Source organism: Motacilla alba, chromosome 2 (genome assembly GCF_015832195.1).
Source record: "Motacilla alba alba isolate MOTALB_02 chromosome 2, Motacilla_alba_V1.0_pri, whole genome shotgun sequence".
Classification (NCBI taxonomy): domain Eukaryota; kingdom Metazoa; phylum Chordata; class Aves; order Passeriformes; family Motacillidae; genus Motacilla; species Motacilla alba.
The window spans coordinates 81929301-81945187 of NC_052017.1; the positions used below are offsets into that span (position 1 = coordinate 81929301).

The 15887-nt window shown below is 53.5% G+C and overlaps 1 protein-coding gene across 1 annotated transcript; it reads left to right on the forward strand.

Annotated features, from left to right (window-relative positions):
• Window positions 1-1363: 1363 nt before the first annotated feature.
• On the forward strand, window positions 1364-15124 carry LOC119697230 (myosin-7). Its single transcript, XM_038127716.1, has 40 exons — window positions 1364-1471; window positions 2113-2330; window positions 2746-2889; window positions 3320-3476; window positions 3598-3625; window positions 3855-3966; window positions 4322-4414; window positions 4539-4602; window positions 4804-4902; window positions 4991-5094; window positions 5174-5312; window positions 5397-5515; window positions 5622-5771; window positions 5947-6117; window positions 6234-6543; window positions 6627-6694; window positions 6835-6922; window positions 7039-7156; window positions 7244-7367; window positions 7554-7690; window positions 7773-7899; window positions 8013-8141; window positions 8212-8454; window positions 8805-8981; window positions 9097-9242; window positions 9334-9424; window positions 10086-10475; window positions 10561-10687; window positions 10790-10908; window positions 11194-11390; window positions 11598-11781; window positions 12020-12185; window positions 12266-12390; window positions 12472-12780; window positions 12916-13119; window positions 13323-13448; window positions 13551-13826; window positions 14267-14362; window positions 14784-14918; window positions 15006-15124. Exons 2-40 carry the CDS (start codon window positions 2130-2132, stop codon window positions 15024-15026), a joined length of 5814 nt encoding a protein of 1937 aa, XP_037983644.1. The 5' UTR covers window positions 1364-1471; window positions 2113-2129; the 3' UTR covers window positions 15027-15124.
• Window positions 15125-15887: the final 763 nt, after the last annotated feature.

Here is a 15887-nt window from a genome sequence, read left to right on the forward strand (position 1 = left end):
GACCCAGGCATCCAGGCGAGTCTTTTGGCTTGCCTCATCTATCCCATAATAAACTGAGGGGGTGGAGGGGAAAGGGAGTTAGAGGGGGCCCCTATAGGGGCTGAGAGTGGGGTATCCTGTGGGTCTGGGGGGTCCTATGGGTCCGGGGGAGCCCTATGGGGATTCTGTGAGGCTAGGAGTGGGTTGTATGGAAGGTCCATAGGGCCGGTAGTGGCCTGTGGTAAGTGGGGGGAAATATGAGGGTCTTATAGGGAAATATTTAGAGATCCTGTGGGGCTGGATATGGGTCCTATAAGATCATGGAACTGGGGAGGGTGTCTGGGAGTGGGTTCTATGTGGCTGTGTACACTTAGAGGGATCCTACAGAAAGGAAGTAATGGGAGCCCTGTGGGGCTGAGAAGGGTTCTATGCATGTCCTGTAGGGCTGGAGTGATGTCTTATGGGGCTGGGGGAGTCCTATGGAGCTGGAATTAGGTCCTATGAGGTAGGGGGGAACTATAGGGTCCTTGTGGGTGTGAGATATGGGGGTCCCATGGGACTGGTGGAGGTTTATAGATCCCTAAGGGTCACTAGACCCTATGGGGTGGTGGAGGACTACAGAGCAGAGGGAGGGCCCTATGGATTTGGGGAGTGTACTGTAGATCCATAGGGGTCACCGTGTCCCTATAGGGCAGTAAGGTGGCCTTGAGGTCACCCGTCTGAACATGCCCCCCCCCCCTCTCCTGGTGACGCAGCTGCAGGGGGGAGGGGGGGATATAAGGGGGGTCTCCCAGCCAGCGCCTGCAGACCCAGGGGCAGGTGGGGCAGGGGGCACTTGGAGCACTGTGAGGGTCTGGGAGGGGGTTATGGGGGAACTCGGGGTAACTGAAAGGGACTGGGAAAAAACAGGGAGGAACTGGGAGGGTCTGTGGGTGAACTGGGAGGGACTGGGAGGGTCTGTGGGTGAACTGGGAGGGACTGGGAGGGTCTATAGGAGAACTGGGAGGGTCTATGGGGGAACTGGGAGGGACTGGGATTATACTGGGAGGGTCTATAGGGGAACTGGGAGGGACTGGGAGGATCTAGGAAGGAACTGGGAGGGTCTTTGCAGGAGACTGGGATGATACTGGGAGCATCTGTGGGGAAAAAGGGTGGGACTGGGATGATGCTGGGAGAGTTTATGTGCTAACTGGGAGGGACTGGAGTGATACTGGGGGAGGAGGGAGGGTACTGGATAAATCGTAGGGGGATTCTGGAACTTACTGAGCAGTACTCTGTCTGTGTGTGTGTGTGTGTGTGTGTGTGTGTGTGTGGTGGTGTACTGGAGAAGTACTGGCGAGGCTGGGCAGGGATGCTGGGATGTAATTGGACATATTGGGATATACTGGGACATATTGGGACATACTGTGGGGGGGGTGTTGTGTCCCGGAGCAGGACCAGAACCGCCCTGAGTCTGCACTGTCATCCCCTGACTCGGAGACCACAAAGAGAGGTGGGGCTGAGTGGTGGAAGGAACTGAAGGGTGTCTGGGGAGACTGGGGGTGACTAGGAGGGTCTGGGATGATACTGGGAGGGTCTGGGATGATACTGAGAGGTCTGTAGGGGAACTGGAAAGGACTGGGAGGGATGCAGCAGTACTGGGGGGTACTAGAAGGTGCTGGGGTGGGATAAAGGGCAGGCAGTGTGAGGCACTGCAAAGAAGAGGGAGAACTGGGGAGGGCACTGGGACTTCCAAGAAGGAACTTGGAATGGAGATGAGGACTGGCAGGAACTAGGAGCACTGTAAAGGAACTGGGAGCACTGGAGAAGAATGGGAGAAGATGAGATCACCAATGATGGACTTTGGATGGGGCTGACTGGGAGCGCTGGAGAGGAACTGGAAGCACTGAGAGGGAACTCTAGATAATGGAAGCACTGAGGATGGACTTGGAATGGGTGAGCTGGGAGGAGTGGGAGCATTGGAGAGGAACTGGGAGCACTGGGGAGGAATGAAGGAGTTAGGTTGACCAGGAGGAAGTGGTAGATGTGGAGAAGAAGAGGGAATAATGGGTTCACCAAGGAAAGAGCTGCAATGGGGTCAACTGGGAGGAACTGACAGCACTTGGAGGGTCTGATCCTTCCTACCCCACCCAGCCCTGTCCAGCACCACCATGCCTGATGTGGAGATGGCTGAATTTGGGGAGGCTGCCCCCTATCTCCGCAAGTCGGAGAAGGAACGGTTGGCTGCCCAGACCCGCCCATTCGACCTGAAGAAGGACATCTTCGTCCCTGATGAAAAGGAGGAATATGTCAAGGCCACCATTGTCAGCCGTGAGGGCTCCAAGATCACTGCTGAGACTGAACATGGCAAGGTGGGGGGACCCCAGACACACCTGGGACACCAGAACCTCAAAATAGCAACTCTATTCCACATGGGACACAAATAACCCAACCCACTTTCTCTAGAACCCAAGAAACATCTAGACCCCAACATGCCTTCTCCAGCACCCACTGGATGCTCAGATTCCACAGCATCTTCTCTAGAACCCGGGAATTATCTAGACCCTACTCCACCTTTCCCAGAACCCACTAGACAGCTAGACCCCATCCAACCTCCTCTATTACCCCAGAGACACCCAGACCCCAAAACATCTTCTCAATCACTTGAGGGACACCTAGACCTCCTCTGGCTCTCAAGTGAACACTCAGATGCCCAGCTCCCAGCCCTCTGGGAGGGAACGACTGGGGCAACTCCTTGCTCCATGGGGTTCTCCTTACCTTGAGCAGACAGTGACGGTCAAGGAGGACCAGATCATGCAGCAGAACCCTCCCAAGTTCGACAAGATTGAGGACATGGCCATGCTGACTTTCCTTCATGAGCCCGCCGTCCTCTACAACCTCAAGGACCGCTACGCATCTTGGATGATCTATGTGAGTTGTGAGCCCATGAAGTTCTTCAGACTCCATCTAGAACTCAGACGCCCCTTCTGTAGACCCCTGGGCCACAAGATGTCCCTTCTCCAGATCTCATGGTCCACCTATAACTGAGATGATCCTTCTTTACACCTCTTGAGCTGCCCAGATCCAAGATATCCCAGATCCTTTGGGCCACTAAAAACCAGGATGTCCCTTCTCTGGATCACATGGGCCACCCAGAACTGGGACATCATCCCTCCAGACCTCTTTGGTCCCCCACACCCAAGATGTCCCCTCTCCAGAACTGAGGGGTCCCAACTCCTGACCACAGGGGTCATCTAAACCCAAGATATTGCCTAGCCACAACAGATCACTTCTGCAGACCCCTTGGACCACCTGATGGGGTGGCACCTTCTGGCTCTGACCTGCCTTCTCCTTTCTCCAGACTTACTCAGGGCTCTTCTGTGTGACTGTCAACCCCTACAAGTGGTTGCCCGTCTACAATGCCGAGGTGGTGGCTGCCTACCGGGGAAAGAAGCGGAGTGAAGCTCCACCCCACATCTTCTCCATCTCTGACAATGCCTACCAGAACATGCTAACAGGTAGGGACCTTCTGCAGAGACCCCATAACCATATTCCCTGATCCTTTTTGGGGAGCAGGAGATGTGGGGCAGAGCCAAGGTGGGCTTCGGAACCTCATGTTTCTTCTCCTCATCCCACCAGATCGGGAGAACCAGTCCATCCTCATCACGTGAGTAATCTCATCTGTAAACACTGTCTTAATCTTGCTCACAGCTAAGACCCTCCCCACCTGGCACACAGCTCCTCCCCTTCCCTCTTGAAATCATGCCCACTGGCCAACTCTATATCACTACATGGACTTGTCTGTGGAGGTCCATCATCCATCCCTCCCCAGTGAGTTCCCACCCCCAGCATCATAGCACCAGTATCCAACCATTACTCTCCTTGGCTACCTTCAGCGGAGAATCTGGCGCGGGGAAGACTGTGAACACCAAGAGGGTCATCCAGTACTTTGCTGTCATCGCTGCCATCGGTGACCGTGGCAAGAAGGAGGCAGGGGCCCCGGGCAAGGTAAGGGCAGTAGGTGGGGGGTGACACCCTGGGGTGTGGACAACATCCTTCCACCTGTCTGTCCAACCAATGATACAATCAACCACCCAAACAATTACCAAACCAAACACCCAAAAACCCAACCAAACAACCATCTATCCAATCTTCCATTCATTTGTCCCATCCCCATCCAACCAACTAACCATTCCTCCATCCCCCCACGGCATCAACCCACACATCCCTGTCCATCAACCCGACCATCCACTCAAACCTTCACAGACCGCTGTGTTCTCCCATCCATCTATTTCAACCTTGCACCCTTCGTCCTCTGCACCTTACTGTGAGAACCTGCTTGACATTGTCCCACCCCATCCAGGGCACCCTGGAGGACCAGATCATCCAGGCCAACCCTGCCTTGGAAGCCTTCGGCAATGCCAAAACTGTCCGGAATGACAACTCATCCCGATTTGTGAGTGATGGGGGTGGAGTCTGTAAGGAAGAGTCTAAGGAGTGGAGTCCGTGGGGAAGGGTCAGTGGGTTGGGGTGTTCTGGGAGAGGGTGGCCACCTCCACCTCCTTCCACTATTCTTCCAGGGGAAGTTTATCCGGATCCATTTTGGGGCCACTGGGAAGTTGGCATCAGCTGACATTGAGACCTGTGAGTATGTTGAGGGGTCCATGAGAGGACATTTTGTTTTCCACCATACCTTCCTCTATCTCTCCATCCATCTGTCCATCCTTCTCCTCATGCCACCATCTAGCTATCCTTCCACATCCTCAAGCCTCCCTCCATTCATCCATCTGACCCTCTATTTCCTCATGCCAAATTCCACCCATCTTCTCTTCATTCCCACCCCAGACCTCCTGGAGAAGTCCCGTGTGATCTTCCAGCTGAAGGCTGAAAGAAACTACCACATTTACTACCAGATCCTTTCCAATAAGAAGCCAGAGCTGCTGGGTGAGCCATGCTCCCAACCTACCCGTAAATACCTGATCCTGCACCCCTTTTGGGACCTGCCTGTCCCAACCCCTTTTTCTCCTTTCAGACATGATGCTGGTGACCAACAACCCCTACGACTATGCCTTCATCTCCCAAGGAGAGACCACAGTTCCATCCATTGATGATGGAGAGGAGCTCTTGGCCACAGATGTGAGATGGGAGGCCATCAGGCAGTGTGTATGTGTCTCTGTGGGCTGCAGAAGATCTTGAACACATTTTTGCCCCACAGAGTGCCTTTGATGTCCTGGGATTCACTCCAGAGGAGAAGAACTCCATCTATAAACTGACAGGAGCCATCATGCACTTCGGCAACATGAAGTTCAAGCAGAAACAACGGGAAGAGCAGGCAGAACCAGATGGCACAGAAGGTTGGGTCCCACCAAAGTTAAGGTGGAAACTGGGGTGAACTCCATGATCCTTCCAGGTTCATATTTTCACTTCTTCATCCTCAGAGGCTGACAAGTCAGCTTACCTAATGGGGCTGAATTCAGCTGATCTTCTCAAGGGGTTGTGCCACCCTCGGGTCAAGGTGGGCAATGAGTATGTCACCAAGGGGCAGAATGTCCAGCAGGTGAGTAGGACATCCCCAAAATATCCTTCTTTTGGAGTGACATGGTGCCATCTCTAGCAAGGAGAGCACCAAGAGCCCTCTCACTGGTGGAGCATCCTTCTTCCAGGTGATTTATGCTGTCGGAGCCTTAGCCAAAGCTGTGTATGAGAAGATGTTCAACTGGATGGTGACCAGGATCAACAATTCACTGGAGACCAAGCAGCCACGGCAGTACTTCATTGGTGTGCTGGACATTGCTGGCTTTGAAATCTTTGATGTAAGCCCTGGTTGACTGTGTTGTGTTGACTCCATTGGATGTAGAGTTAATCCTACTGGATGGTCAGATGACTTGATTTTCATTTGTGTTGACCCTGTTGGGGCTCAGGTTGACCCCACTGAACATATTAGTTGTTCTGTTGACCCCACTCGCCATCTCCTCTGTTCTTCCCCAGTTCAACAGCTTTGAGCAGCTCTGCATCAACTTCACCAACGAGAAGCTGCAGCAATTTTTCAACCACCACATGTTCGTGCTGGAGCAGGAGGAATACAAGAAGGAGGGCATTGAGTGGGAGTTCATTGACTTTGGCATGGACCTCCAGGCCTGCATTGACCTCATTGAGAAGGTACCACCTCCCCCAGGGTCTCATGGGGCTGGGGAAGGGCCCTTTCAGTTGCAGCTTGTCAGGAACTTGAGTTGTACTTGGTATTCACTGTAGCCAACAAGGTCTTTTCTTCCTAGCCCATGGGAATCATGTCCATCCTGGAGGAGGAGTGCATGTTTCCCAAGGCCACGGACATGACCTTCAAGGCCAAGCTCTTTGATAATCACTTGGGCAAGTCGGCCAACTTTGGGAAGCCACGCAATGTCAAGGGGAAGCAAGAGGCCCACTTTGCCCTTGTCCACTATGCTGGCACAGTGGACTACAACATCATCGGGTGGCTGCAGAAGAACAAGGACCCCCTCAATGAGACAGTGGTGGGGCTCTACCAGAAATCTGCCCTGAAGCTCTTGGCCAACCTCTTTGCCAACTATGCTGGGGCTGATGCACGTAAGAGGAACCCCCTTCCTCAGCATCCGGGGTTCTTTCCCCCCTGTCCCTGTCCCATCTCATCCTTTCTTCTTCTCCAACAGCTGTGGAGAAGGGGAAAGGAGCCAAGAAGAAAGGTTCCTCCTTCCAAACTGTCTCAGCCCTGCATCGGGTGAGCGTTCATGGGTTATTGGCGGACCCCAGGGTGTGTGGGCATGAAAAACAGGTCCCAGGACAAGGGATAACCCTTGGTGGGACAGCCTAGGGGGGGGTGTCTTCATTCCCTTCATCATCTCCTCCTCCATTTCTCAGGAGAATCTCAACAAGTTGATGACCAACCTGCGGTCTACCCACCCTCATTTCGTCCGCTGCATCATCCCCAATGAGACTAAGTCTCCTGGTGAGCCAATCCCTGAGGGTTGATCCAGAGGACAGTGCAGGGCTCTGGCCAAAGGTGGTGGTGGGGAGCAGTGCTCTGGGGCAGGCCTTGACTCACCAGTCTTGATGACCCATCAGGTGTGATGAACAACCCCCTGGTAATGCATCAGCTGCGCTGCAATGGAGTGCTGGAAGGCATCCGCATCTGCCGCAAGGGCTTCCCCAATCGCATCCTCTATGGGGACTTCCGACAGCGGTAGGCACAGAGGAGAAAATGTGGGCATGGGGTGGACAACCCCACTGGGACTGAATTCAGAGGTTTCCTGTCCTCTCTGGTCACCAGGTACCGCATCCTGAACCCTGCTGCCATCCCTGAGGGGCAGTTCATTGACAGCCGCAAGGGCGCTGAGAAGCTCCTGGGATCCCTTGATATTGACCACAACCAGTATAAATTTGGACACACCAAGGTGAGGTCATTTGGTCACAGTTCTGGTGGTCCCACCATCCACAAGGTTTTCATGGTGGGACCAGATGGACTCTATGGTCCCATCATCTACTTGTCCATCTGCCCATCTGAACTCCCTCCATCCACACCACCACCCACCACCACGTCTCCCAATCCCAGAAGCACTTACCTTCATCTTTCCTCAAAGGTCTTCTTTAAGGCTGGGCTGCTGGGGCTGCTGGAGGAGATGAGGGATGAGCGCCTGGCCCGCATCATGACCCGCTTGCAGGCCCAAGTCCGTGGTTTCCTGTCCCGTCAGGAGTTCAAGAAGATCCTAGAGCGCAGGTAGGTGGTGAGATAGTGATGGTGTTGCATCAACATTGAGTAGAAGCCCCTGGTGACCCACATCTTGATCTGGCTTCTCCAGAGACTCATTGCTGGTGATCCAGTGGAACATCAGGGCCTTCATGGGGGTGAAGAACTGGCCGTGGATGAAGCTCTACTTCAAGATCAAGCCCTTGCTGAAGAGTGCTGAGACGGAGAAAGAGATGCAGGTAGGACAGGGCCATGGGTAGGGAAGGTGGGTGGGTGCATGGAGAGAGGAAGTGGTAGGTGGGGACAAAAAGGAAGAAATGAGATTTACATGGTACCTTTGTGCCTCCCACAGAACATGAAAGAAGAGTTTGGGCGGCTGAAGGAGGCCTTAGAGAAGTCAGAAGCCCGGCGCAAGGAGCTGGAGGAGAAGATGGTCTCCATGTTGCAGGAGAAAAATGACCTTCAGCTCCAAGTGCAGGCCGTGAGTGACCTAGATGACCCAGCCCCATGCTCCTTTTTCATTCATCTCAAACCAAGCTTATCCCTTCCAGGAGCAAGACAACCTGGCTGATGCTGAGGAGCGCTGTGACCAGCTGATCAAGAACAAGATCCAGCTGGAGGCCAAGGTGAAGGAGATGACTGAGAGGATGGAGGATGAGGAGGAGATGAATGCTGAGCTGACAGCAAAGAAAAGGAAACTGGAAGATGAATGCTCAGAGCTGAAGAAGGACATTGACGACCTGGAATTGTCATTGGCCAAGGTGGAAAAGGAGAAACACGCCACTGAGAACAAGGTGAGGTTGGGGAGACGTCTTGACCTCACATTGTGGAGAACTGGGCTGACTCAAGCCAAAGTGAATATAATCTGAAGACCCAAGGCTGGTTGGGTTGGGTTGCCAAGAATCAAGGCTGTTTGGGCTGCCAAATCCAAGACTGGGTGAGCTGGGTCATGAAGACCCAAAACTACTTGAGTTGGATTGTGATAATGCAAGACTGGTTGGATTGCATCACCAAGAACCAAGGCTGGTTGTGTTTTCCTACATCTCCTGACTTAGGCCCAGCTTCACAAAGGGCAAGAACAACCTCCTGTCTCTTGTCCTACCTCTGGTACCAAGCTGGAGGCCTGATATTTCTCCTCCTGCAGGTCAAGAACCTCACAGAGGAGATGGCTGGGCTGGATGAGATCATTGTCAAGCTAACAAAGGAGAAGAAGGCCCTGCAAGAATCTCACCAGCAAGCGCTGGATGACCTGCAGGCAGAGGAAGACAAGGTCAACACTTTGACAAAGGCCAAAGTCAAGCTGGAACAGCAAGTGGATGATGTGAGTATGGTCCACGACAGGACCACAGGTCCACGACTGGTCCCTTGTGGTGTGGAAGTCCCTCTGGAGTGGGAATTTGTGGGGACTGATGGGTGTGTCTCTTCCTCACTTGCAGCTGGAGAGTTCACTGGAGCAAGAGAAGAAGATCCGGATGGACCTGGAACGGGCCAAAAGGAAGTTGGAAGGTGATCTGAAGTTGGCTCAGGAGAATATCATGGATCTGGAGAATGACAAGCAACAACTGGATGAGAGACTGAAAAAGTAAGGGCCTGCATGCTTGCTTGTCCTTTACCTATAACACTCTGCTGAGCACTCAGAGGAATGACTTACTGGTGTTTCTCCCCACATCTAGGAAAGACTTTGAGCTCAATGCCCTCAACGCCAGAATCGAGGATGAGCAAGCAGTTGCAGCCCAGCTCCAGAAGAAGCTCAAAGAACTTCAGGTGAGGTGGGCTTCAGGTGAGGTGGGCTTCAGCTTGGGGGTCAAGCAGAAGGAGGAACTGGTCCTCCTTCTTCATATCTTTTTGTGAAGAACCTAAACCAGTATGCCATCCACCTGAGGTCGGAAACCTATGTCCCTTGTCCCAGAACCTCTCTGTCATTTATCGCCTTAAAATGACTCATAGGCTCCTGGACATGGGGGTTAAGCTGAACCAATGGGTTTGGAGTGCTCAAGGCATGGGGAACATCTTGAGTAGAATCATCTGAGCTGAGCAGACCACCTGAGTTGAATTACATTCATTCTAATGTCCTTAGAGAAGTTTGTGCTGAGATGTCTGTTAGTCCAATTAGAATGGACCAATTGGAATGTCCTCAAGACCAGTTGAGTTCAAGAATGTCAAGTAATTTGAGAAGGTGGAGTGTCTTCAAGTAAGGCCAGGTTGATCTAGAGAGCTCAGATCTTGACTAGGTTGAAAAGAACTGGATGGGATTGAGACTGATTGAGGTGAAGGGTCAACAGCTGTCTGGGTTGAGCTGGAGACTCTACAGTTGGTTGGGTTGACTTGAATTAACTAAAAGACTCTCCAGCTTGATTGGCTGGGTTGAGTGGAGGAGTTGGGTGAAACCAAGTCCGCTGAAAACATGTTCATCCTTGGAGCACAGGCACGGATTGAGGAGCTGGAGGAGGAGTTGGAAGCAGAGCGGACTGGCAGAGCCAAGGTGGAGAAGCTGCGCTCAGACCTGTCACGGGAGCTGGAGGAGATCAGCGAGCGGCTGGAGGAGGCAGGTGGTGCCACATCAGTGCAGATCGAGCTCAACAAGAAGCGGGAGGCAGAGTTCCAGAAGATGCGTCGGGACCTGGAGGAGGCCACGCTGCAGCATGAGGCCACGGCTGCTGCGCTGCGCAAGAAGCACGCCGACAGCGTGGCTGAGCTCAGCGAGCAGATTGACAACTTACAGCGTGTCAAGCAGAAGCTGGAGAAGGAGAAGAGTGAGCTGAAGCTAGAGCTGGATGATGTTGGCTCCAATATGGAGCAACTGATAAAGGCCAAGGTAGGAAATAGGTCTCCATGAAGGAACAACACTTCCACTGCACTCTCAAGGTTCCCTTTCATCTTTCTGCCCTTCCTGTTTGTAGGCCAACCTGGAGAAGATGTGCCGCACAATGGAAGATCAGATGAATGAGCACCGGACCAAGTCTGAAGAGGCTCAACGCATGGTCAATGATCTCACCACTCAACGAGCCAAGCTCCAGACGGAAAATGGTGAGGGTCTTGCTCTTCCCTAACCCAATTGCCTAACTCTTGCCCAGTGGTGTGGCTTTGGAGTGTGTCTTGCAACTGATTATCTGCCATCCCACCCAACAGGTGAGCTCTCCAGGCAGCTGGAGGAGAAGGAAGCCTTCATCAATCAGATGACACGAGGGAAACTCACCTACACCCAACAGCTGGAGGACCTCAAGAGGCAGCTAGAGGAAGAAGTCAAGGTAGAGCTTTGTTGTGGGATCAAAGAGGCTGAAAGACACCTCCGGTGTCAAGGATGTGACTGGTTTGGGATTGACAAGTGCATCATGAGCCTGCCCTCACAGTAGGAGAAAATGAGTTGAGGGTCCTCAGAACTTCAGTGGGGTTAGTGGGTTACAAGGAGGTTGGGTTGGGTTAGATTTGACTGGTTGGTTGGTATCTAGGTTGTTGGAGTTGGAGAATGCCAATGCAGCTCAACTTGATATGAACCCAACTTCTCCTCACCCCATAACTCTCTCCCCTCCCAGGCCAAGAATGCACTGGCCCATGCCCTCCAGTCAGCCCGGCATGACTGCGACCTTCTGAGGGAGCAGTATGAGGAGGAGACAGAGGCCAAGGCTGAGCTCCAGCGTTCACTATCCAAGGCCAACTCTGAGGTGGCACAGTGGAGGACCAAGTATGAGACAGATGCCATCCAGCGCACTGAGGAACTGGAGGAGGCCAAGTGAGTCATCTCCACATGAACGGAGCTTCTATAGGGCAGGGGAGTGTGAAGACTCTTCTACAGTACAATGATCTGGAGAATATATAATAATCTGGAGATGGTAGAGGAGATCCAGAGCAGAGCCTCAGACAACCAGTGCTTGGGAGAAGGTTTGAGTTGGCTCACTTGATCCATGGGTCACCACAGCCAGGTTTTCTCCCACGGCAGGAAGAAGCTGGCCCAGCGTCTGCAGGAGGCTGAGGAGGCGGTGGAGGCGGTCAATGCCAAGTGTTCCTCCCTGGAGAAGACCAAGCACCGGCTGCAAAATGAGATTGAAGATCTCATGGCAGACCTGGAGCGGTCAAATGCAGCAGCTGCTGCGTTGGACAAGAAGCAGAGAAACTTTGACAAGGTGGGAGGACCAAGAAATGGTGGAAGGAGAAGGATGGCAGGGGGGGTAGAGAAATGTGGGTCCCATGCATCAAAAAAAGGCAGGAGAAGTCCAGAAGAAAGCTGAACAACTTTCAAGGCCATGTTTTAGCAGAGCTTCAAGTCTGTTTAAGGAGAGTATTGGGGAAAGGAGGAGGAGGAGGATGGAAAGAGGGTTCTTCATGAGCAAAGCAGTAGCTGAGCAGGTGGTGTCCTCATAGATCTTGTCTGAGTGGAAGCAGAAATTTGAAGAGTCACAGGTGGAGCTGGAAGCATCGCAGAAAGAGGCCAGGTCCCTGAGCACCGAGCTCTTCAAGCTGAAAAATGCTTATGAGGAGTCACTTGATCACTTAGAGACTCTGAAGAGGGAAAACAAGAATCTCCAAGGTGAGACTGTAGTCCTTCCCTGCCCACCTTTTTGTATTACAATACCTTCCACCAAGTCTGATGGGTTATCATCTGGGCAGAGGAGATCTCGGACCTGACGGAGCAGCTGGGGGGCAGCCACAAGACCATCCACGAATTGGAGAAGGTCCGGAAGCAGCTGGATGCAGAGAAACTGGAGCTTCAAGCTGCATTGGAGGAGGCTGAGGTGAGGCAAATCACATCCTCATGAGTCCCATGTTGTCCTAGTCTTTTCTGTGGCCCTCTAATTTCTCTCTGTCTCCACCAGGCCTCTCTGGAGCATGAGGAAGGAAAGATCCTGAGGGCCCAACTGGAGTTCAACCAGGTCAAGGCAGACTATGAGCGCAAGCTGGCCGAGAAGGATGAGGAGATGGAGCAGGCCAAGCGCAACCACCTGCGGGTGGTGGACTCACTGCAGACATCTCTGGATGCTGAGACCCGGAGCCGCAACGAGGCCCTGAGGCTGAAGAAGAAGATGGAGGGTGACCTCAATGAGATGGAGATTCAGCTCAGCCATGCCAACCGTGTGGCTGCTGAAGCTCAGAAGCAAGTCAAGACATTACAGGGCTGCCTCAAGGTACCCATCAGACTTCTATCCCCATAAGCATGTTGACATGCAGTAAGTCCCACCACCTCAGAGTGGAAGAAAAGTAGACCTTGAGCCACTTCCCCACCATCCCCACTCAACCTCTTCCCCCATGCCACCTTGTAGGACACCCAACTGCAGCTGGATGACATGGTACGGGTCAATGAGGACCTGAAGGAGAATATTGCCATCGTGGAGAGGAGGAACAACCTTCTCCAATCCGAGCTGGAGGAGCTGCGGGCAGTGGTGGAACAGACTGAGAGGGCCCGTAAGTTAGCTGAGCAGGAGCTGATTGAGGCCAGTGAGAGGGTCCAGCTTCTCCACTCACAGGTGAGACATCACATACCTTCAAGGATAGAGGTCACCTCCATCCATAGGCATGGACTTCTAATGGGTTGAGTTACCAAGATCTCCAGATCCTTTAAGCCTGCAGAGTTGGCAGGGAGTAGGGGGTCATTAAGTACTGGGGGGTTACAGAAGGATGGGTCAGCAGTTCAAGAGACACCTCCTGAGATCCTCTCCTCTAATTCCAGAACACCAGCCTCATCAACCAGAAGAAGAAGATGGAGGCTGACATCTCCCAGCTGCAGACAGAGGTGGAAGAGGCCATCCAGGAGTGCAGGAATGCTGAGGAGAAAGCCAAGAAAGCCATCACTGATGTGAGTGCCATGGTGGGACCAACATCTAGGACACCTTCCACTGGAGGGTGATGGAGAGCATGCTTTGGTCCTCCTTCTCTGCTTGCTTCTCTCCTTGGGCAGGCGGCCATGATGGCAGAGGAGCTGAAGAAGGAGCAGGATACCAGCGCCCATCTGGAACGGATGAAGAAGAACATGGAGCAGACCATCAAGGACTTGCAGATGAGGTTGGATGAGGCCGAGCAGCTGGCCCTCAAAGGGGGCAAGAAGCAGCTGCAGAAGCTGGAGGCTCGTGTGCGGGAGCTGGAGAATGAGCTGGAGGCTGAGCAGAAGCGCCATGCCGAGAGCGTCAAGGGTCTCCGCAAGTCTGAGCGTCGTGTCAAGGAGCTCAGCTACCAGGTATGGCTCCTGGGCTGGCCCAGTGAATTCCTGCCCCTTGACCACATGGCCTCATATCTCATGCTGTACATGACCTAGAACATGCCTGACCTGCTGGCCAGAGAGACATGGGTAAACTAGACCACCCATTGCATATATGTCTGATACTGGAGTGGGATCCAGAATATTGTCTGGGTCATGAGCCACCCACGCCACCTCTCAGTGTCCCAGCATCCATGGGGTCTTTGCATGATCCAGAACCTCAGGTGGGACCTCATAAGGGGCAAGACACCTTCACACAGGGAGAAAACCCACTTTCTGCCCCAGAGCTGAGGCCACCCACAGATCTAGAGAGGCTCCTCTCCCCCAGGATCATCATTAACTGTCTCCTGACCCTCATTGCTCTTGTGGTGATTCAAAGCACAAGTCATGTTCTGACCCACATGTGTCTTACCCCACAGACGGAAGAGGACCGCAAGAACCTGGTCCGGCTCCAAGACCTTGTGGACAAGCTCCAAATGAAGGTCAAGGCCTACAAGCGACAGGCAGAGGAGGCGGTGAGCACTGGAGGGACATCTGTGGGACCACCCCCAGGAGGGGATTGTTTGGCATTGGGGTGTGGGAGAGGATGTGGGGAATAGTATCTTAGGGTGGTCAAGGGATGGGGTATCAGGGGGTGAGGAGAGTAGGTCAAGAGAAAGTGGAGAAAGTAGGTGGGTGGTGGGATGTAGAGATGGTGGTGGGAAGGATGGATGGATGGATGGATGGATGGATGGATGGATGGATTAATGGGTGGAAAGTTAGATGGATGGTTTGTTAAGGAGATGGTGTTGGGTGGCTTGAAGACGGGATGTCTGGAAGGACAGGTGGGTCCATGGTGGGCCACATGGAGCAATAAGAAGATAGGATGGAGGGACAGCTGGCAGGGTGACAGGAGGTCAGACAGAGGGAGCCTCACTGGTGTCCTTGCCCCCTCAGGAGGAACAGGCCAACTCCAACCTGGCCAAGTTCCGCAAGGCGCAGCATGAGCTGGATGAGGCAGAGGAGCGTGCCGACATCGCTGAGTCCCAGGTCAACAAGCTGCGGGCCAAGAGCCGCGACATTGGAGCCAAGGTGGGACTTTCCCCTGCCCTACAGCTGCCCCACAGCTGCCCCACAAGTTCCTCATGCTCACAGTCCCTTTTTCTCATTCTCCATCAGAAGGGACTCAATGAAGAGTGAATCTCTGGATCCCAACAATATCCCCTGGACCTCCAAGTGGCCCATCCCCACTCCCAGCCCCCTAACCTTGGTCAGCAAATAAAAAGCTTTGAGCAGCATCAGTTTTGTGGGGCTGTGTTTGTGTGGGGAAGGTGGGGTTTCCCCATGGCGTGGCACTCACAGGATGTCTGTAGCCCACACAAGATCACCAACGAGTGTGCAGCACAGCATGCCCCACGGCATGATGCAACCAGACCCACAGTATAATGTGATGTGAACCATGAGCTCAACCTTGAGCTGCCTCACAGTGTATCCACTGTGGGGCAGATACTCTATCTGCTCTAGGGAACGCTCTAGGGGGCTCTGTAACCTCAACCAGCCTAGATCCATGTGGGGGGAGACACACGTCTGGGGGTATTTTGGGGGGGGGGGGAATCCCAGGATGGGGGGGGACAGCGTCTGGGATCCCCACATGTGCCGCAGAGCCTGAGTGGACCCCTCAGGCACGTTTTGGCTCCCAAGATTGCGTCTTCTCCTGCTGCAGGCGCTGCAGTCCCTCTGTCCTGGCGTCAGTGCTCCCCTAGCCACCAGCTGCTCTGTCCCACCACACACCATGTCCCACAGCCCCCCATTCCCTACTGACCTGTCCCTTCATTGCTCTGGACTTGCCATCCATCACCCCACCACCTCTTCGCCCACCAGCCCTGCGTCCTCCATCTCCCATAGTCCTTCTGCCTTCTCCAGTCCCCCTGGTCCTTGCAAGTTCTCTATGTCCCATTGTCCCTCTGTCTCCTGCCTGTCCCTCCCCACCAAATCCTCTGTCCCTCCTCCCTTCCCCCCTCACCCTCCCTTTCACCGTCCATCTGTCGCTGCCCCATCCCT